Source organism: Piliocolobus tephrosceles, chromosome 16 (genome assembly GCF_002776525.5).
Source record: "Piliocolobus tephrosceles isolate RC106 chromosome 16, ASM277652v3, whole genome shotgun sequence".
Classification (NCBI taxonomy): Eukaryota; Metazoa; Chordata; class Mammalia; order Primates; family Cercopithecidae; genus Piliocolobus; species Piliocolobus tephrosceles.
This window is the reverse complement of record NC_045449.1, coordinates 7,026,165-7,046,826: the sequence shown is the minus strand read 5'-3', so window position 1 is coordinate 7,046,826 and position 20,662 is coordinate 7,026,165. Positions and strand designations below refer to the sequence as shown.

Below are 20,662 nucleotides of genomic sequence, written 5' to 3'. Positions count from 1 at the left end.
ACACAGACCCCTCCCCTCTCAAACAAACAAACAAACAAACAAACAAGACAAGGAATGAAATAGGAAGCTCCAAAGCAGGAAAGGCAGGAAGGGGAGATGACCAAAGATGAAGGAGGAAGGGGCAAAAGGCTGGAAGGGGTGCCAGGAGGAAGGAGGGAGCAACGCTTTGGGGAGACAGAGCAAGACTGCAGGGTGAGGGACCATGGACGACCACCCTAGAGAGCCAGATTATAGGGAGGACGAAACAGTGAGGGCGTGAGGGTGTGCACAGCAATAGGCAGTCCAAGCCCAGGCTCGGGAGGGAAAGAGAAACGGGCGAGTGTGGGGAGGGGTGGGAAAGGTGGAGGATAGGTCTGAAAAGACTCTAAGGGAGGGGAACGATGGGTGTGGCCAAGACTCTGACCTAGCCCTCACCCTTTCGGTCCCAATGGTTTCTTCCTCCAGCTGGGAGCCTTGATGCCGGAGGGGCTAGTGGTAGGTGGGGAGGTTGAGTGCAAAGGGTTCAGACTGTAAGTCATGTCGGGTTGGAATGGGGGCACAGGAAGGTGGGGCTGTTGGGGAGCCACGCTCAGAAGCCGGGTGTCTGTAGCAGAGCCAGAGAACCGGAACAGTGAAGCGGGTGCTGAAGGGGGCGACTCTCAGGGATCGGGCCAGGGCCCCCGAAGGTGGGATCGACTAGGGTAGGAGACAGAAAAAAAAGGAGAGCAGCGGGTGGGGGCGAAAGCAAGGCCGGGGAGAGAGCACTTTGGACAGAACCCGGCGGGGAAAGGGCGGCGCCGAGACTGGTCAGGGGCGCCCCGCAGCGTCCCAGGCGCACCTGTTGGGAAGAAGGGAAGGGACATTCCGGTGTTCGAGGGAAATCCAGTCCGGAGGGGCTGATTCGGAGCTTGGGACTCCCGGGGAGCCACCGCCTCCTCCCCAGCGGCGGTCAAAACCGGGCAAGCGAAGGGGCGTGACCCTGGTGCTCAGGTTTCTTCCTCCTCACCTGGGCAAGGAGGGGTGGGGGCCACGACTTCCGGTTCAGGTGAGTGTCCCTTCGGTGACGTCAGGTCACCCTCGGCCGCCCCTCCGGTCCCGCCTTTCCCTCCCGCGCTCCCGGGGCCCGCGGGCCGCGCCCCCGACGCCCTACATATACTCAGGTGCGCCCCACCTGTCCGCCCGCACCTGCTGGCTCACCTCCGAGCCACCTCCACTGCGCACCGCAGCCTCGGACTAACAGCCCAGGATACTTTGGGACTTTCCGGCGCCCAGAACCGCGCCCAGACGGCCCCTCCACCTTTTGTTCGGCTAGGGTCGCCGAGAGCGCCCGAGGGAACCGCCTGGCCTTCGGGGACCGCTTTTGTCTGGAACCACCCTCCCGGCGTATCCTATTCCCTCTGCTGCGAGGCTTCACTGGAGGGGTCGATTTGCGTGTACTTCGGTGACAAGATTTGCATTCACCTGATCCAAACTCTTTTTGTCTCTTTGGGTGACCGGAAAACTCCACCTCAAGTTTTCTTTCGTGGGGCTGCCCCCCAAGTGTCGTTTGTTTTACTCTAGGGTCTCCCGCCCGGCGCCCCCAGTGTTTTCTGAGGGCGGAAATGGCCAATTCGGGCCTGCAGTTGCTGGGCTTCTCCATGGCCCTGCTGGGCTGGGTGGGTCTGGTGGCCTGCACCGCCATCCCGCAGTGGCAGATGAGCTCGTATGCGGGCGACAACATCATCACGGCCCAGGCCATGTACAAGGGGCTGTGGATGGACTGCGTCACGCAGAGCACGGGGCTGATGAGCTGCAAAATGTACGACTCGGTGCTCTCCCTGTCCGGTAAGGCCGCGGGACCGAGGGGGCGGACGCGCCCCGGACCGAGGTGGCGGGGTGGCGCGCGTGGGAGAGCCGAGGCCCCATGGCTGGGCGCCCTGGGTTGCCGGGGAGCTGCAAGACGAGGAAGGGGTCGGGTGGGGGCGGCGAGGCTGGGCGGGAGCGGGCCGGGGTTCTGGCGGCTGCACGTGGGCGCGCACCTCGGTCGCCCACGGTCCTTTTCCGCCCCCCAACCCAGCCTAGTCCCTGGCTCCGAGAAGCGGTTCTTAGGCCAGGGCCGTCCCCTCCCCAATCCCTGGGCAGGCCACGGCCTCCGTCATCTCCCGCCCTTTTCTCAGACAGAAACGACCCCGGGGCGCGGGGCACCGGGCGCGCCGAGGGCCGAAGGGCGGTGCGGCTGGTCACAGTGGGCCGCTGCCTGCGGCCTCTAATCTTATCGGCCGATTAGCCGAAGCCACAAACCCGGTGGCCTCGATAGCGGGCTCAGAGCAGGGCCGCCGGCTGGCATGTGCGCCGCGCGGGGCTCAGGCCACCGTCTCGGCTTCCCTTCGTTGCCCCTTTCACCCTTCCCCCTATACAGGGCGGTTTCACCGAAACCCCGGCGCCCCGGGCGGATCCTTGAGCGGAGAGGGCGGGGCGGGAGCAGGAAGGCCGCGGTGTTGGGAGGGGCGGGGACCTGCCCGTTTGGCCCAGGCCTTGGACACCTGGGCGCCCCTGGCCCGCGGCAGAACACGGCGCGGGACAGAAGAGGTCCAGGGGTTGGTGGGCGCGGCCGGCGGCACGAAGGCTGGAGCCACCTGCATTTCCAGCAATGACGGCGCCCTTTCCCCTCGCCCGCAGCGGCTATGCAGGCCACTCGAGCCCTAATGGTGGTCTCCCTGGTGCTGGGCTTCCTGGCCATGTTTGTGGCCACGATGGGCATGAAGTGCACGCGCTGTGGGGGAGACGACAAAGTGAAGAAGGCCCGTATAGCCATGGGTGGAGGCATAATTTTCATCGTGGCAGGTGAGCCCCAGAGTTCTCCCATCTGGGAGGAGCGAGGCTGGGCAGGGTGCAGATTTGGGGTCTCACTATACCGAAACCCCTCATTCTCTCTCCAGGTCTTGCCGCCTTGATAGCTTGCTCCTGGTATGGCCATCAGATTGTCACAGACTTTTATGACCCCTTGATCCCTACCAACATTAAGTAAGTCTGGAAACCCTGCCTCCTAAGGGGACAGGTCTGGACCCCGCGATAGGGAGGAGGGCAGAGACAGGCCAGGGTTTCTAACCACCCCTTTCTCTTCACAGGTATGAGTTTGGCCCTGCCATCTTTATTGGCTGGGCAGGGTCTGCCCTAGTCATCCTGGGAGGTGCACTGCTCTCCTGTTCCTGTCCTAGGAATGAGAGCAAGGCTGGGTACCATGCACCCCGCTCTTACCCTAAGTCCAACTCTTCCAAGGAGTATGTGTGACCTGGAGTCTCCTCGCCCCAGCCTGACAGGCTGTGGGCGTGTCTAGATGCCTGAAAGGGCCTGGGGCTGTGCTCAGCCTGTGGGCAGGGTGCCGGACAAAGGCCTCCTGGTCACTCTGTCCCTGCATTCCATGTATAGTCCTCTTGGGTGGGGGGTGGGGAGTGTTGGTGGGAGAGACAAAAAGAGGGAGAGTGTGCTTTTTGTACAGTAATAAAAAGTAAGTTTTGGGAAGCAGGCTTTTTTCCCTTCAGGGCCTCTGCTTTCCTCCCGTCTGGATCCTTGGAGGGAGCTTGGAACCTTAATGCACCTACTTCAGTTCAGAACACTTAGCGCCCCAGTGACATGCACACCATTCCTGGCCCCCAGACTCCATTGACAATAGACTAAAAGATGCAGGGGCTTGTATCTTGACATCCATTCCCACCCCCCTCTTATTTAAATAGCTACCAAAGTATTTCTTTTTTAATAAAAAAATAAAGATTTTATTAGGTACGGGGGTGTTCTACTCTCACATTATCCCATGTCTTCATCCTACCTTCTGTCCTGATGAGACGCTGCTTCCTGGCTCACAGAGCAGGGATCCATAGACGAGGGGAACCAAGGTGGGGTAGGGACAGGGTAAGGCTAACACAAACAAGAGCAAGATGGTTCTGGGCCCAAAGTCTTCCTGCGCCCCCTCCAATTACAATCTAACCAAATCTGACCAGTCAAATATCTAGATCGTCATCTGGGTCTTCTTGGTCCAGGTCATCATAAGCATCTGGCTCATAGAAGATGTGGCTGGTAGCCTGGCCTGGCCTAGGCCGCAGGAGAGCCTGCTGTCTGAGAAGGGAAGATTTGGTGCTGGTGAGGGTAGCTGACAGGTTGGGTCTGGATAGTTTCTTCCAGGTGACTGTGACTCTCATTCAGGCAACCTGTTAGGCCTCCATGTCATTTTCTTGGTCCAAGTCCCTTTCTCTGACCTCCATGTTAGAGCTGAAGCACCATTTGGTACTGGAATAGATACCCTTGTACTGATCTCCTAATAAAACCGTAAGTTCCTAGCAGCTTGGGGGCAAGGATCTTGTAGTCTTACTTCATCCACCCACACACTGGGCACAAAACAGCAGGCATGCACTAAGCCCTTGTTAACCAGCCTTTGCCACGCCCATATAGCCTTCTGTTCTAGCACCACTGCCTAGGGATAGGGCCACCTCCCAAGGGTCTGGTCTGGCTCAGCCCAGGCCCAGGGTGCTCTGGGGACAACTGGAGCTGTGACCCAAGGGTCTAAGGGAGAGAAAAGAGACATAACGGCCCTCGGCCATTGTAGGGGGAATGGGTGGATCAAGAACTTGGACTTGTCTCTGGAGGTGGACTTCAGCCCCTATAAAATCAGGTTAATCAATAACCTGCTGTCGCCCCACCTCTCCGTGGCCCAGATGCTGGGCTCTACTCAGGGATCCACGTACCCAGGGCCCGACCTTACTTTTCAGAGCTGAACTGGAAAGGCAGGATCAGGCTATCTTTGGCTTCTCTCTCTTTCTTGGACAGGTGAAGGTTAAAGGTCAAATGAGTTGTGGGATCCACCTGTAGGTACAAAGGATGCTGCCACTCTGCCCCCATCCCTAGAATCCCTAACCCCACCCCCAACCTCTGCAGCTTTTATTCTCTCCCCTTTGACCAGACCCTAAACTACATTTCCTTGTTCCGGCCCTGGCATTCTTAGATACCGGGGGTATATGAGGATCGGAGTAGGGCTGGGACTCGACGGAGGGCCCCTCTTGGAGATCCAGGCTGAAGTCCGGAAATATGGAGAACCACTGAGTCTGGAGAGAAAAAAGAAAAGAGTTTTTTTTCATCTTACTGAAGAAACTAGAGAGACTCTAGGACCTCACATCCTCAGCCCCCAATCACCTATTTCACTGCTTTCGGCCCCTGCCCTCAACTTTTAATTTTTTTTTGAGACAGGGTCTGCCTTTGTTGCCCAGGCTGGAGTGCAGTGGCGTGATCTTGGCTCACTGCAACCTCCACCTCCCAGGTTCAAGTGATTCTCCTGCCTCAGCCTCCCGAGTAGCTGGGATTACAGGCGCGTGCTACCACGCCCAGCTAACTTTTGAATTTTTAGTAGAGATGGGGTTTCTCTGTGTTGGTCAGGCTGGTCTCGAACCACTAATCTCAGGTGATCTGCCCACCTCGGCCTCCCAAAATGCAGGGGTTACAGATGTAAGCCACTGTGCCCAGCCTCTATTTTATTTTCAAAAGTGAAAGCAAGTTTATTAAGGAAGTAAAGGAATAAAAGGATGGCTACTTAGGCAGAGCAGCCCCAGTTACTGTTTTTTGAGACAAGAGTCTCACTCTGTTGCCCAGGCTGGAGTGTAGTGGCATGATCCTAGCTCACCTCCACCTCTGCCTCCCAGGTTCAAGTGATTCTCCCGCCTCAGCCTCCCAAGTAGCTGGGACTACAGGCACCCACCACTATGCCCAGCTAATTTTTGTATTTTTAGTAGAGACGGGGGGGTTTCATCATGTTGGCCAGGTTGGTCTTGAACTCCTGACCTCAGGTGATCTACCCACCTCTGCTTCCCAAAGTGCTGGGATTACAGGTATGAGCCACCTTGCCCAGCCCCACTTACATTTTTTTTTTTTTTTGAGGAGTCTCACTCTGTTGCCCAGGCTGGAGTGCAGTGGCATGATCTTGGCTCACTGCAGCCTCTGCCTCCTGGGTTCAAGCGATTCTCTTGCCTCAGCCTCCAGAGTAGCTGGGACTACAGGTGTGCACACCATGCCCGCCTAATTTTTGTATTTTTAGTATAGACGGGATTTTACCGTATTAGCCAGACTGGTCTCGAACTCTTGACCTCATGCAATCTGCCCACCTTGGCCCCCCAAAGTGCTGGGATAACGGGTGTGAGCCACCTTGCCTGGGCCCCACTTACACTTTATAATCTTGGTAAGTGACTTAAATTTAAACCTCCCTGGGCCGCGTGCAGTGGCTCACACCTGTAATCCCAGCACTTTGGGAGACCAAGGCCAGAGGATGGCTTGACCCCAGTAATTCAAGACCAGCCTGGGCAACCGGGTGAGACCCCACCTGTATAAAAAACTAAAAAGCTGGCTGGATGTGGTGCTACGTGCCTGTGTTCCCAGCTCCAGCTACACCAGAGGCTGAGGCAGGAGGATCACTTGAGCATGGGAGGTCAAAGCTGCCGTGAGCTATGATTGCACCACAGCACACCAGCCCGGGCCACAGAGTGGGACCTTGTCCAAAAAAAAAAAAAGAAAAAAACAAGGAAAAAAAACCCTCCCTGGACTGGCTTTCCCGCCTGAAAAACTGTGATAATAAAACAATCTACTTTACACCATAGCTGAGAAGATTGAATGGGGTAAGTGATGGAAAACACAGAGGGATACCCAATCAGCTTTTTTTCAAAAAAGGTCTCTCTGAGGGCCTGGCACAGTTGCTCACATCTGTAATCCTAGCACTTTGTGAGGCTGAGGTGGGAGGATCACTTGAGCCCAGGAGTTTGAGACCACCCTGACGAACACAGTGAAACCCCATCTCTAAAAAAATTTTGTTTTTAAAATCTCCTTGAAACATCAGCATTTTCATTGTTCTTCCCATCGTGCCAGTCCTTTCTCTGCCCCCAATTTCCAGTCCTTCCCTGTTAGTTCTTCTGACCTGGTCAGTTGGGCGCTGTCGGGGCCTCCGACACAGGATGTGGGCCGAGGCCTGGCCCTTTGTACCGCCCAGGGTCACCTCAGTCTGCGCAAGGCTGCTGAGAGCTCCCACAGGGCCTGGTCCGTGAAGCTCTTCATGCAGCAAGCCCAGCACACTCACTTTCCCCACCGGGAAGCTGTCACCTAGAGAAGGACAAGAAATGTAGGATAGTAGGGAGCATTCAGGTTGGTGGCCTGGGAGCAAACAGTGAAGAGAAAAGGAGAGAGCCCCACAATTCCATCACAGTGCTGCCAAAATCCTGACTTCCCTTGGCCAATCTCACTACCGTGCTCTGAGCCTCCTCTAGCCCACACCTTAATCTCCTCTATTATCCCCGTGTAAAGCTGATCAAGGCACCGCTCTACCTTCTACCCTTCAGCAGCTCCTCTGCCTTCAGGATGGAATGAACACTTCTAGCAGGTGGTGTCCACTTACTTTCCAGCCTCATCTCTTATACACGGAAGTACTTGTAGTTTCTGGAACTTCCCAAGATCTCAGTCAGTGCCTTTAGAGAGTCAGGCACTATGCTAAACACTTTAACACAATGTTTGAATCCTTACAAAGGTCAGCATTTTTAGGTCAAACCATATGAAATCACTGACATTTAACAATGTTTTTTCTTTTTTTTTTTTTGAGGCAGAGTCTTGCTGTCATCCAGGTTAGAGTGCAGTGGCGCAATCTTGGCTCACTGCAACCTCTGCCACCCGGGTTCAACAATTTTGCCTCAGTCTCCCGAGTAGCTGGACTATAGGCGTGTGCCACCATGCCTGGCGAATTTTTGTATTTTTAGTAGAGACGGGGTTTCAGCATCTTGGCCAGGCTTGTCTTGAACTCCTGACCTCATGATCCACCTATCTCGGCCTCCCAAAGTGCTGGGATTACAGGCGTGAGCCACCACGCCTGGACTGTTTTTATTTTTTGAGATGAAGTATTTCTCTGTCACCCAGGCTGAAGTACAGTGGTGTGATCTCAGCTCACTGCAACCTCTGCCTCCTGGGTTCAAGTGATTCTCCTGCCTCAGCCTCCCAAGTAGCTGGGATTACAAAAGTGCGCCACCACATCCAGCTAATTTTTTGTATTTTTAGTAGAGACAGGGTTTTACCATGTTGGTCAGGCTGGTCTCCAACTCCTGACCTCAGGCGATCCGCCTACCTTGGTCTCCCAAAGTGCTGGGATTACAGGTGTGAGCCACTGCGCCCAGCCAATATTTAACAATTTTTGACCTAAGAAATGGCAATATAGTGGTTCATCCTAATACTTCCCTTGTACCTTCCCCCACATACAGGGGAAAGTGAAGCAATGAGAGATCAAGTACCTTAATACAAAGCTGGGCGTCTGACTCCTAAGTCCATTCGAGTACCCACAGTGCACTTTAGGGCTAGTCCCAGTGCCCCTGCCTGGCCAAATTTGCCTGGCTGACCGCTTGCTCTTCAAGAGTGCCTTTTTTTTTTGACACGGAGTCTCGCTCTATCACCCAGGCTGGAGTGCAGTGGCGCAATCTCGGCTCACTGAAAGTTCCGCCTCCCAGGTTCATGCCATTCTCCTGCCTCAGCCTCCCGAGTAGCTGGGACTACAGTCGCCCGCCACCAGGCCCAGCTAATTTTTTTTGTATTTTTAGTAGAGATGGGGTTGCACTGTGTCAGCCAGGATGGTCTCATCTCCTGACCTCGTGATCTGCCCACCTCGGCCTCCCAAAGTGCTGGGATTACAGGTGTGAGCCGCCACGCCCGGCCGAGAGTGCCCTTCTTTAAGGTACCCTGTGCATGTCCTATATCATCACGGCCTTTATCAGACCATCTTGTAACTGCCTGTTTACTTATCTCCATCTTTTATGGGACTTCAAACTCCTGGAAGGCAAGGACCCAGCTACAGTCAGTCTATATGTTGCCATTATCTAGAATTGTACCTGACATATTATATGTATTTACTATTCATTTGTTAAATAAATGAATGAGTGAAACAAATGAGTAAAAAAATAACTTGGAGGAAGAAAAGCAAATGGTAGATGGCATTAAGGGGAAGTGAAAAAAAAAAAAAACAGACAAAAAGTTCAAAAAAATGAAAAAAGGTCTGACTGGAGAACCCAGATGTTTCTTCTAGGGTAGAAAGGAAAAGGGGCACACTCCTTGGCAGAGGGAGATATATGAGGGCAAACAATGAAGGAGGGGTCTTACCAGGACAGGAGTCCTGATGGCTCACAGCATGCAGGGCCTGGCAGAGTGTGGTGCAGGGAAGGTGAAGCAGCAGCCAGCTGAGTGAATCGAGAGCAATGGTGATAGGACCAGGATCTGTCCTCTTGCATATGGCTCTCAAGGCTCCCAGCGGCCCCCCAGGAAGGGCCTCCTCAGTTTTTGACCAGTTGAGAGGGTCTCTGAAGAAGTCATGGTAAACCAGCCTGCAAAGGGAAAACATGACACAATATGATATTGCTCCTTCCCCCCAGAAGATCACAAAGTTCATCCTCTGATCTTTGTGGCTCTGTTTTCTCAATTTTCATGAATATCCTAAATATTAGTGAAAGAATATTACTGAGAGATAGCAATGATTGAGAGCACAGACTTTGGTGTCTGACAGCCTGACCTCCAAGCTTGGCTTTACGACTTGTTGCCCAAGGTCAGCTAAATGATAAGTTATCTCTAAGACTCAGTTGCTTCATTGGTGAAATGAGATGCCAACCTCTAAGCACTCAGCACAGTGCTTGACACATAGTGTATACCTCATAAATGTTAGTTATCACCATCATCACATATTTCCTGAGTGTGCCACCTAAAGTTTATCACTCTGGATGAAAAATGAGAAAGCAGAGGACATGAGACTTGGTTCCTTCCTGTAGAACAGCTTAAAGAAAGTAAAAAATTAAGTCATGGAGTACCAACTACAGAAAAAAATAACAGCTCAGGAAAGGTAGACCAGCAAAGGTAGCAGAACTTTTTTTTTTTCCCCAGATATCTCTTTTTTATCTTCTGGTTCTCTTGTGGAATGCCATCTTTTTTTTTTTTTTTTTGAGACAGAGTTTTTCTCTTGTTGCCTGGGCTGGAATGCAATGGTGCGATCTCTGCTCAACGCAACTTCTGCCTCCCGGGTTCAAGCGATTCTCCTGCCTCAGCCTCCCGAGTAGCTGGAATTACAGGCATGTGCCACCATGCCCAGCTAATTTTTTGTATTTTTAGTAGAGATGGGGTTTCTCCACGTTGGTCAGGCTGGTCTCAAACTCCCGACCTCAGGTGATCCACCCGCCTCAGCCTCCCAAAGTGCTGGGATTAAAGGCGTGAACCACCACGCCTGGCCATGGAATGCCATCTTAACATACACCACCACCTCTATCACAACAATGGCTGATGCAAAAGTAGAGGCTCAACAGATAAGATGTGAACTACTATCATTATCCACTGAGTTGCCTGGACTAGGAAGTAGAAAGCATCCTACTAATGGTTCTTAATGTCTCCTGATCAGGCACATGACTGGGTTTAGGGACTTCCTTATCTCAATACTTTCTTCTCCCCCCACATTAGTCAATAAATCCTGGAAATGCTACCCACTGAAGTCCTTTACATGTGTTCTAAACTTTCCATCTCTACTGCCACTGCCTTAAACCAGGCCTCTATCACTTTCCACCATTATTCTCTAAAATTCATTAGGCCAGGAACAGGTCTGTCTCATTCACTGCCAGCTCCAGTATCTTGCACAGCACCTGGTTTATAGTTGGTGCTCGGTACACATGCACCTTAATAGCGAACCTGGATTAATGGATTACTACCGCAATACCCTTCCCACATGTTCTCCCTATCTCCAGGCTATTTCTCTCTCAACTTCTATGATCTTTGCTTTGGATTCCCCAAATATTCATCATTCCTCATTACTCATCTTACTAATTCTTGCCTTCTGAAAGACCCATATCCAATTCTTCAATGAATATTTAAGGAACTGCTACTACATACCAGGTTCTGCGCTTGTTGTAAATAAATTTCCTTAGCAATAGACGTCTCCAATTTAATCAAATATTTTCCAACTGGTACTTACCGATTGTTGATATCTGAGTCAAAACCTTCACGAAACTCTTCCTCGCTCACTTCACAGCCCAGGATATGCACTTGCTCCCCACTAAGGCAGAGATGAGGGGGGACTGTCAAAGAGTGGGCACAGGTTCCCTATCCAGGGTAGGCTGAGGAGACACCGTGGGATACTCACCACAGTGCAGATTTCTTGACGAGCGCCTTCAAGAGACTGCGCCCCTCCCACTCCACGGAATCTGCACAGCGAGGGACGGATAGAGTGTGAGGGCACTAAGATTACCACCTTCGCGAACCCGTCGCGATCTCCACACCTAGCCTGTGACCCACGGCCCTTCCTCTCCACTTCCGTCCCCTCAGCCAGACCCGAACCCCGCTGTGCCGGTGGCTCTCACCCCGAAGCAGCACCAGGCCGCCGAAGGATAACAGCGAGTCCAACATCCCCAACTCGCGTCCGATCCCTGCTCTGGCGCCCTCTGATAGCGTCACGACCCATTGTCCCGCCCCCTCGGAGTGAAACAGGCGGGGCACTCGGGCGTCCTCCCACCATTAAGACCTAACGTAGTCTGGAATGAGAGGTGATTATGTTCACTATTTCCAGGGGGGCGCTCACGAGGAGGGTGCCCCTCCCCGAGCCCTGGCGCACAGTCGTATGGACAACGACTCCTTCTACATTTTCACTGTGAACGTGACGGGAAGAGCAGTTGGGGCAGTTGTCAGTAGGAGGGGAAGAGGACCCACAAACCCCCCGCGAGGGTCCTAACTGCGCGGCCAAGTGACGTCCTCCGCCCCGCCCACGCAGTTTGAGGCGGGGCCTGCTTCGCCTCAGGCCCCGCCCCGCAGCCACCTTCTGCGCGTGCGCAATACTGCAGCCTCGTTAGGAGTGCTTCTGGCTTTCCTTATACCTACCCCCATAGACCGCGCAGGGGGAACTTAGTCCCGGTTAAGCGAATACACGTCACCACCGGAAGCAGTGTCAAAGGGGAAGAGAGGGGGAAAGACAGGAGGAGGGAGTCCTTTGGGCGGTAAAATGGCGCCTGTCAGAGTGGGAAACCCAGCTGCAGAGGCTGCAGCCCCACTCCCCAGCGGCTAAAGGACCCCCGAGCTCGGGGAGGGGGAGGCCGCTCCGGCCCAGTGCTCCGCGCCCTTCGGCTCCCCCTCCCCCTCCTTCCCTGCTCCTTCGCTCTGCAGGGCCGTTCTCCGCTGCCGCGGCCCTTTGCGCGCCACTGCCCCCCCCCCCCCCCCTCCCGCGGGCCGCCCCCCCGCGCGCGCGGGCCCCGCGGGCCCCTCCCCGCTCCCCCCCCTTCCCCCCCCCCTCCCTTTTCCCTTCCTCCCTTCTCCCTAGCCCCCTCCCCCACTGCCCCCTCCCCCAATTATCCTTCCCCTTCCCTCCTGGTCTCGGAGGACCCCATCCTAGCCCGACCTGTCTCGGCCTGCAACCTCCCCGAAGCCGTCGGTGCCACTCCCAGCCCATGTGGGCCCCCGCGGGCTGCCCACGCCTGTCCCCCAGCTCCCCGTTCCGCTGGGCTTTCCCCTCGCCAGGGGTGGCTTTCTGAGCCGCCCGCTCCGTGCCCCTCTCTGCAGCCTCTCCTGCCACTCGGGGCCCCCGTTCCCCCTCCCGGCGGCGGGGGGCTGCCCCCGGGGGGCTGGCGGAGCTGGGCCGCGGGGGCCCCGGGGCCGGCGGTGCCGGGGTCATCGGGATGATGCGGACGCAGTGTCTGCTGGGGCTGCGCACGTTCGTGGCCTTCGCCGCCAAGCTCTGGAGCTTCTTCATTTACCTTTTGCGGAGGCAGATCCGCACGGTGAGCCAGGGTGGGCGCTGGCGGTGTTGGGGACGTCCGTCCGTGGTGGTCAGGGGTTTTCGGAGTGTCAGGCCTCTGTTTGGGCCTAGGAAGGGAGTCCTGGCAGGGGCTTTTCTCGCCAGAGAATTGGGCACCCTAAGCGGGGCTTGGGCTGGGGAGGACGGAGACCCTTGTAATAGAACCTAGCCCTTGGGGCTTTTGATGGGGCTAGATGGGTCAGGATTTGGTAACGCTTAGGGACTAAGGTGGTGGGTGGGGCGCTCTTTTAAGAAAGCTGGAGTTGCTAAAGAAACCCAGAGGCGGGGAACACCTGTTTGATGACAGCCAGATCTGTTGATGTGGGCTTGTGAAAGACCCTATTTGGAACCTCGGTGTTTAGTCCCATAACAAGGGAGAGACAGACTTGTGTGTCAAGGGTGGAGGTGGGTGGGAGGGCTTGTTACAAACAAGGACTGGAACTTGGCCCTGGGTGTGAAGGAGAAACCCCTGAGGTTCCCATTAAGAGAACTCTTCCAAAAAGACTGAAAATTTATTTCATAGTGTGAGTGTAGGTACCTGGATTTATAGAGGACTAAAGCAGCTGCTTTTATGATGGGCCTCTTTAATTGTGGGAGGAAGTTCAAGGTGGGTGCTGTGCCCACCATTAAAGTTTGGGTGTCCCTGTCAGAGGACAGCGCTGGTCAGTTGTAGGGCTTGAATCTGAGGACATGTTTGCTTCTCCAGGAGAGCCTAGCACTCTGAGGGGTGCTGTCTCAATGGACCCAAGCATCTCTGGGTCCCCTCCCCCTTAGCTTTTCTCCAAGGTCAGAGCTCCTTCAGCTAACAGCACTTCTAAATGAATGTGCTCTTGTGGTCTCACCACCACCAGGGAGAATCCTCGGAAGGAGTCTGGGGAGAATTTAGTAAGCAGAGACAAAGGTTCTGGGTCTGTACTCTGGTCTGTATCCCTTAGCATACCTCAATACAGTTTGAAAGAATAAACCCAGGTTGGGGTGACCTGGGGTCCAGGGAATTTCCAGAAAGCCCTCAGTGGTAGTGGTGGTTGACTTAACTGATTTGGGAGAATGGGTCTGGTCTTGGATTCGTTCTCTCCTTTACCAGTCTGCTTCCACTTCCGGATTTAGGGCGCGAACAGTACAGGATGGTTGTGGCTCTAGGCTGTGGCCCGGAGACAAGAGCTAGGAGCCAAGAAAATTTAGAGTCAGAGATGCTGGGATATATGTGGGGCTGTCTCCTGGGGTTTTATTTTCTTTTCTGAGACAGTCTCGCTTTGTCGCCCAGGCTGGAGTGCAGTGGCGTGATCTCGGCTCACTGCAACCTCCACCTCCTGGGTTCAAGCGATTCTCCTGCTTCAGCCTCTCGAATAGCTGGAATTACAGGCACCCACCACCACACCTGGCTAATTTTTGTAATTTTAGTAGAGATGGGTTTTCACCATGTTGGCCAGGCTGGTCTCAAACTCCTGACCTCAAGTGATCTGCCCGCCTTGGTCTCCCAAAGTGCTGGGATTGCGTCACTGCGCCCGGCCTCTTGGGGTTTTCTTTATGGGTTGACTGCCATCTTCTCTGACGTTCTCGCTCTAACACATCAGTTTTCTGGGTATAGGGAGTGGTGCTTCAGCTCATCCACAGGTTACTTCCAAAATTGCTCTCCTTTGGGCAGCACTGACCCCACAGTCTTTTGTCCTCCCTTCCCTTCCAATCTGGTTTCTTTCCCCTCCCCCTTTCTGGCAGATGCTTGGAGCATTCCCTACATGCCCAGCATATGCAACCCGAGATAGCAAGGCTAGACACCAGCGCTGTTTCGGACCTCATCATGGCCCAGAGAGAAAAGAAGGGCAGATCTTGACTAGGGGGACAGAGCCCTTTGGGTTTACAAGGGAGAGCCTGGTTCTGGTGTGGCTTGGGGCCTAGGTATGCACTGAAGAGGATTTGTGCCTTTGAAGAAAAGTGTGGAGGAGGGAATTGCCAGTCTTTGCAATGGGGAGATGTGTGTATTAGGAAATAGGAACCCCTAGAGAAGGCTTGGAGAAGCAGAGCTGGAAGGATGAGGTGGTGACGTCCTTGTCCCTTATTCACCTCTCACTTACGGCCCTGACTTCACTCTGGCCTTCTCCAAACCCTGCCAGTCAGCCTGGCAGGGGCTTTCCAGTATTCTTTGCCTCGCCCTGGGTACCAGGATAAGGGGACTGTTCAGAGGGCTGAGGTTCTCTGAACTTGTGACTTGGCTAGAAGAGACAGAAGTGGACAGGTGGCTGGTTAAAATAGGCCTGGTGGCTTCTAGCCAGAGGAACTTAGCTGACCTGACAACCTCTGGATTCCCTTATTCTATATTCCCATTAAGGACCAGGAATCTCCTCCTGACTCCTACTCCCTGTGCACTAGGGAATCTGAGGCTCTCAGTTCCCAATGTGAGATGATGGTAGTTGCTACAAATAATTCTTGGGGTGAAGGTTGCATTGTGGGGGTCATTTCTTTGTTCAGTGTAGCAGGATAATATCATAGTTAAGACGGCAGCTTCGGCCGGGCCGGGGATTCACGCCTGTAATCCCAACACTTTGGGAGGCCAAGGCGGGTGGATCATGAGGTCAGGAGTTCAAGACCAGCCTGGCCAATATGGTGAAACCCTGTGTCTACTAAAAATACAAAAATTAGCCGGGTGTGGTACACGTACCTGTAGTCCCAGCTGCTTACGAGGCTGAGGCAGAATTGCTTGAACCTGGGAGGTGGAGGTTGCAGTGAGCTGAGATCATGCCACTGCACTCCAGCCTGGGCAACAGAGCGAGAAAAAAAAAAAAAAGAGAAAGAGGCCGGGCGCGGTGGCTCAAGCCTGTAATCCCAGCACTTTGGGAGGCCGAGACGGGCGGATCACGAGGTCAGGAGATCGAGACCATCCTGGCTAACACGGTGAAACCTCGTCTCTACTAAAAAATACAAAAAACTAACCAGGCGCGGTGGCGGGCACCTGTAGTCCCAGCTACTCGGGAGGCTGAGGCGGGAGAATGGCGTAAACCCGGGAGGCAGAGATTGCAGTGAGCTGAGATCCGGCCACTGCACTCCAGCCTGGGCGACAGAGCGAGACTCCGTCTCAAAAAAAAGAGAAAGAAAAAAGAGGGCAGGTTCTTGGGTTGAACTACATTGGTATCATCCTGGCTCTATCACTTCATTGATTCTACTATTTTTATTTTTTTTATTTTTTTTTGAGACGGAGTCTCACTCCGTCAACAGGCTAGATGCAGTACAGTGGCTTGATCTCGGCTCACGGCAACCTCTGCCTCCCGGGTTCAAGCCATCCTCCTGCCTCAGCCTCCTGAGTAGCTGGAGCTGCAGGCACGCACCACCACGTCCAGCTAATTTTTGTATTTTTAGCAGAGACGGGGTTTCACCATATTAGCCAGGATGGTCTCCATCTCTTGACCTTGTGATCTGCCCGCCTTGGTCTCCCAAAGTGCTGGGGTTACAGGCATGAGCCACCATGCCTGGCTGATTCTACTAATATTAACTGACCACCTTTGCTGTAGTGTTCTGGGAACTGGGAATACAGCCATGATCTAGACAAAATCATATTCTCATGGAGTTTTCATTTTAATTAGGGAGAGAAACAACTTAAGATAATTCCTGTGTGGCCTCAGTTTCTTTAACGTTAAAACAGGAATAACAGTAATATTAGGGTTGTTTTGAGGATTACAGGAAAAAGGCCAGGCGTGGTGGCTCATTCCTGTAATCCTAGCACTTTGGGAGGCCAAGGCAGGAGGATCACAAGATCAGGAGTTTGAGACCAGCCAGGCCAATATGGTGAAACCCCATCTCTACTAGAAATACAAAAATGAGCCAGGCATGGTGGCGGGCGCCTGTAGTCCCAGCTACTAGGGAGGCTGAGGTAGGAGAATTGCTTGAACCCGGGTGACGGAGGTTGCACTGAGCCAAGATCGCGCCACTGCACTCCAGCCTGGGCAACAGAGTGAGACTCCATCTCAAAAAAAAAAAAAAAGAAGAAATAATCCTAAATTACATACACAGTACCTGTGGTAAATGTTCAGTATGTGCTCCCTGTTACTGTTACTGGGGAAGACTTCCTTATCAAGGGTTTCAATCTTCTTTTGTGCTATTTCTAGGTAATTCAGTACCAAACTGTTCGATATGATATCCTCCCCTTATCTCCTGTGTCCCGGAATCGGCTAGGTAAGTATGTGGTGGGAAGCCTCCTTTAGGGTGAAGTAGGGGCCAGCTTTGGGCCAGAGGTTGGTCAATACTATTCTTCCCCATGTGGTTCAGCCCAGGTGAAGAGGAAGATCCTGGTGCTGGATCTGGATGAGACACTTATTCACTCCCACCATGATGGGGTCCTGAGGCCCACAGTCCGGCCTGGTACGCCTCCTGACTTCATCCTCAAGGTGTGTGGTGGTGGGGAGTGATGAAATGGTTCCATCTGTTCCTCTGCCCAGACCCGGATTCCCTTTCCCAGTCCCAGAGCATCTGTCTCCATCCACTGGCACCAGTGTCAGCCTGGAGGAGGGAAGCAGGTGGGTGGGGCGTTTTCCAGGCCTGGGTTGTGGTGGTCATGACTTCCCCCAGCCCATCTGTTCTTCTATAGGTGGTAATAGACAAACATCCTGTCCGGTTTTTTGTACATAAGAGGCCCCATGTGGATTTCTTCCTGGAAGTGGTGAGTTTTGGAGAGCTAAAGGGAGCTCTGTAATGAAGGGATGGTTTTAGGGCTCTGGGGATTCGGAGGATTTGGAGGAAGGGGTGAGGAGAAATGGGTAAGAGCAGTTTTTGAGAGGGGAGGATGTGGAATGGTGGGGAAGTGGCTGTCAGTACTTGGGGTTCATCTGTTGTGCTGATGTAATTCTTTTCTGCCAGCATCTTTCTCTTTTGCTTGCATTTCTGAATCTTAAGAGTGTAGGATGCCTAACACTGAGTTTGGAGGTTTGGGCTGGGAGTTCAGAATTTCATGTCCTCCAAGACATTTGATGTTGATGGAAGGCCTGAAGGACTATGCTGTTGCCCTTCTGAAAGATAACTGTATGTCTAAAGGAATCATCACCTTGTATGGCATCGCCCTCTCCCCCAATCTATTTCAGGTGAGCCAGTGGTACGAGCTGGTGGTGTTTACAGCAAGCATGGAGATCTATGGCTCTGCTGTGGCAGATAAACTGGACAATAGCAGAAGCATTCTTAAGAGGAGATACTACAGACAGGTAAGCTAGAATCCCAGTCTAAGAGCGTGACTTGGGAAGGAGGCCACCAGGGAGGGATCTGGGTTTCAGGAAAGTATCCTGGAGAGAGGCCTACTACATAATCCCCTGCCTTCCAGCACTGCACTTTGGAGTTGGGCAGCTACATCAAGGACCTCTCTGTGGTCCACAGTGACCTCTCCAGCATTGTGATCCTGGATAACTCCCCAGGGGCTTACAGGAGCCATCCAGGTACGGGGGAAGGTGGTAAGGCTGGCAGGACCAGAACATGGTTCTGAGAAGGTATTTTTCCAGGAGACCTGGGCTTTGGTCCTTGAGAGCTGGGATTGCCTAGATCATCCCTAGTTTGCGAAAAGTCCAAATGCAAGTTATTTTTCTGTTTCAAGTGAGATACCATATACATCCATTTCATAAGTCAGATTTCTTATGTCATTTTTTTCTTTTTTAAAATTTATTTTTGGCCAGGCACTGTGTCTCATGCCTGTAATCCCAGCACTTTGGGGGGCCAAAGCAGGTAGATCAACAGGTCAGAAGTTCGAGACCAGCGTGACAAACATGGTGAAACCCTGTCTCTACTAAAAATAGAAAATACTAGCCAGGCGTGGTGGCGTGTACCTATAATCCCAGCTATTCGGGAGGCTGAGTCAGGAGAATCACTTGCACCCGGGAGGCGGAGGTTGCAGTGAGCCGAGATCGCACCATTGCACTCCAACCTGGGTGACAGAGTGAGACTCCATCTCAAAAAAAAAATTAAAAAATAAATTTTTTAATTTTTGAGATAGGGTCTCACTGTGTTGGCCAGGCTGCAGTGCAGCGTCATGATTATAGCTCACTGCAGCCTCGATCTCCCAGGCTCAAGTGATCCTTCTGCCTCAGTCTCCGCAGTATTTGGAACTATAGGCGTGCACCACCGTGCCCAGCTTTATTTATTTATTTATTTATTTATGAGATGGAGTCTTGCACTGTCGCCCGCGCTGGAATGCAGTGGCGTGATCTTGGCCTACTGCAACCTCTGACTCCCAGGTTCAAGCGATTCTCCTGCCTCAGCCTCCCACGTAGCTGGGACTACAGGCGCCTGCCACCATGCACAGCTAATTTTTTGTATTTTTAGTAGCGACGGAGTTTCACCATGTTGGCCAGGCTGGTCTTGAACTCCTGACCTTGTGATTCGCCTGCCTTGGCCTCCCAAAGTGCTGAGATTACAGGCGTAAGCCACCACCCCTGGCCAATTTTTTGATTTTTAGTAGAGAAGGGATCTCGTTGTGTTGCCCAGGCTGGACTCAAACTCCTGAGCTCAAGTGATCCTCCCACCTCGGCCTCTCAAAGTGTTGGGATAACAGGTGTGAGCCACTGCATCTGGCCAAGTGTGTTTCAAGTGAGGCACAATGGCAGTTAGTTTGATTAGAAGCATCAATAAGTATGAGACCTGGTGATTAAAACTTAATATTGGAACATAAATCAGGAAAGTTTTTTACTTAGGTTGTTGACTTCCAGTAGTGGGAGGTATATGTTTTTAATAATAATTCCTCCTTCCCTCCAAGAAGATAAAAACACCCAGTCTCTTGAATTCTGTTTCTCCTCATCTGCATTTTCACCCACTCTAGACAATGCCATCCCCATCAAATCGTGGTTCAGTGACCCCAGCGACACAGCCCTTCTCAACCTGCTCCCGATGCTGGATGCCCTCAGGTAAGGGAAGTGGGCTCTGGACACTTGGGTATCTGAAGAAAGGAGGAGGTGGGGGATCCTCAGAGGGAATAAAAGACGTTTGTCCTGTTTTAACTCTCTTCCCTTAAGAATTTAACATTTGGAACCAGGTCTTCTTACTTAAAAGCTCATCACTTTAGCGAGTAGCCTGTGGGCAAATTGAACCTATCTAATCATGAATATGGTGATAATTTAGGCCCCACATCTCCAGTGATGCCGCCTTACATGAGTGTTGTGAGGGTATCAACTATAAGGTACTCTACCAATGCAAGTTATTGTTACCCCAGGTTCACCGCTGATGTTCGTTCCGTGCTGAGCCGAAACCTTCACCAACATCGGCTCTGGTGACAGCTGCTCCCCCTCCACCTGAGTTGGGGTGGGGGGGAAAGGGAGGATGAGCCCTTGGGATGCCGTCTGATGCCCTGTCCAATGTGAGGACTGCCTGGGCAGGGTCTGCCCCTCCCACTCCTCTGCCCTGGGAGCCCTACACTCCACTTGGAGTCTGGATGGACACATGGGCCGGGGGCTCTGAAGCAGCCTCACTCTTAACTTCGTGTTCACACTCCTTGGAACCCCCAGACTGGGATACAGGCGGAAGCCTAGGAGACCGAATCAGTGTGTGTGAAGAGGCAGGACTGGCCAGAGTGACAGACATACGGTGATCCAGGAGGCTCAAAGAGAAGCCAAGTCAGCTTTGTTGTGATTGGATTTTTTTTTTAAACTCTTGTACAAAACTGATCTAATTCTTCACTCCTGCTCCAAGGGCTGGGCTGTGGGTGGGATACTGGGATTTTGGGCCACTGGATTTTCCCTAAATTTGTCCCCCCTTTCCTCTCCTTCTATTTTTCTCTCCTTAGACTCCCTCAGACCTGTAACCAGCTTTGTGTCTTTTTTTCCTTTCCTCTCTTTTAAACCATGCATTATAACTTTGAAACCAAAGCGGCCCTAGGTCCCTCTCTGGGGTTTTGGGAAGTGAAGGGAGGGAACTTTGTTTACATGC

The 20,662-nt window shown here is 52.9% G+C and overlaps 3 protein-coding genes across 8 annotated transcripts; 2 read left to right on the top strand and 1 right to left on the bottom strand.

Annotated features, from left to right (window-relative positions):
- Positions 1–415: 415 nt before the first annotated feature.
- CLDN7 (claudin 7) lies at positions 416–3,484 on the top strand. The gene is made up of 5 exons (XM_023184587.1): positions 416–474; positions 1,292–1,803; positions 2,638–2,802; positions 2,898–2,982; positions 3,087–3,484. Exons 2-5 carry the CDS (start codon positions 1,581–1,583, stop codon positions 3,247–3,249), a joined length of 636 nt encoding a protein of 211 aa, XP_023040355.1. The 5' UTR covers positions 416–474; positions 1,292–1,580; the 3' UTR covers positions 3,250–3,484.
- Positions 3,485–3,703: 219 nt separating this feature from the next.
- ELP5 (elongator acetyltransferase complex subunit 5) lies at positions 3,704–11,738 on the bottom strand. Of its 4 annotated transcripts, XM_023184580.1 has the most exons (8): positions 11,352–11,738; positions 11,135–11,195; positions 10,967–11,047; positions 9,121–9,341; positions 6,908–7,089; positions 4,959–5,054; positions 4,715–4,815; positions 3,704–4,071 (listed from the first exon to the last, which is right to left on the bottom strand). In XM_023184580.1, exons 1-8 carry the CDS (start codon positions 11,395–11,397, stop codon positions 3,957–3,959), a joined length of 903 nt encoding a protein of 300 aa, XP_023040348.1. In that variant the 5' UTR covers positions 11,398–11,738; the 3' UTR covers positions 3,704–3,956. The 4 variants fall into 4 exon arrangements, with proteins under 4 accessions (XP_023040348.1, XP_023040349.1, XP_023040351.1 ...); XM_023184581.1 differs by lacking the exon at positions 10,967–11,047 and having other exon boundaries at positions 3,708–4,071; positions 11,352–11,508; XM_023184583.2 differs by lacking the exon at positions 3,704–4,071 and having other exon boundaries at positions 4,078–4,815; positions 11,352–11,721.
- An 87-nt stretch (positions 11,739–11,825) lies between these two features.
- Positions 11,826–20,601, top strand: CTDNEP1 (CTD nuclear envelope phosphatase 1). Of its 3 annotated transcripts, none has more exons than XR_002724910.3 (9): positions 11,826–12,758; positions 16,873–16,939; positions 17,033–17,151; positions 17,352–17,423; positions 17,842–17,958; positions 18,075–18,186; positions 19,560–19,644; positions 19,950–20,093; positions 20,242–20,601. XR_002724910.3 is itself a non-coding variant. In XM_023184586.3 (9 exons), coding segments are annotated over exons 1-9 (732 nt in total). In that variant the 5' UTR covers positions 11,826–12,656; the 3' UTR covers positions 20,243–20,601. The 3 variants fall into 3 exon arrangements, 2 of the variants coding, with proteins under 2 accessions (XP_023040354.1, XP_023040353.1); XM_023184586.3 differs by having other exon boundaries at positions 19,950–20,006; XM_023184585.3 differs by having other exon boundaries at positions 19,950–20,601.
- The last annotated feature ends 61 nt before the right edge of the window (positions 20,602–20,662 follow it).

Bases quoted from the DNA above. Each gene is read 5' to 3' on its own strand.
- CTDNEP1 (XM_023184585.3), top strand. From the start codon at position 12,657: ATGATGCGGACGCAGTGTCTGCTGGGGCTGCGCACGTTCGTGGCCTTC. The intron at 17,152-17,351 runs GTGTGTGGTGGT...GTTCTTCTATAG, and splicing joins CTCCTGACTTCATCCTCAAG to GTGGTAATAGACAAACATCC. The intron at 18,187-19,559 runs GTACGGGGGAAG...CACCCACTCTAG, and splicing joins GGCTTACAGGAGCCATCCAG to ACAATGCCATCCCCATCAAA.
- ELP5 (XM_023184580.1), bottom strand. From the start codon at position 11,397: ATGTTGGACTCGCTGTTATCCTTCGGCGGCCTGGTGCTGCTTCGGG. The intron at 11,196-11,351 runs GTGAGAGCCACC...CTCGCTGTGCAG, and splicing joins CGGCCTGGTGCTGCTTCGGG to ATTCCGTGGAGTGGGAGGGG. The intron at 5,055-6,907 runs GTCAGAAGAACT...TTTTCTCTCCAG, and splicing joins GACAGCGCCCAACTGACCAG to ACTCAGTGGTTCTCCATATT.
- CLDN7 (XM_023184587.1), top strand. From the start codon at position 1,581: ATGGCCAATTCGGGCCTGCAGTTGCTGGGCTTCTCCATGGCCCTGCTG. The intron at 1,804-2,637 runs GTAAGGCCGCGG...CCTCGCCCGCAG, and splicing joins CTCGGTGCTCTCCCTGTCCG to CGGCTATGCAGGCCACTCGA. The intron at 2,983-3,086 runs GTAAGTCTGGAA...TTCTCTTCACAG, and splicing joins TTGATCCCTACCAACATTAA to GTATGAGTTTGGCCCTGCCA.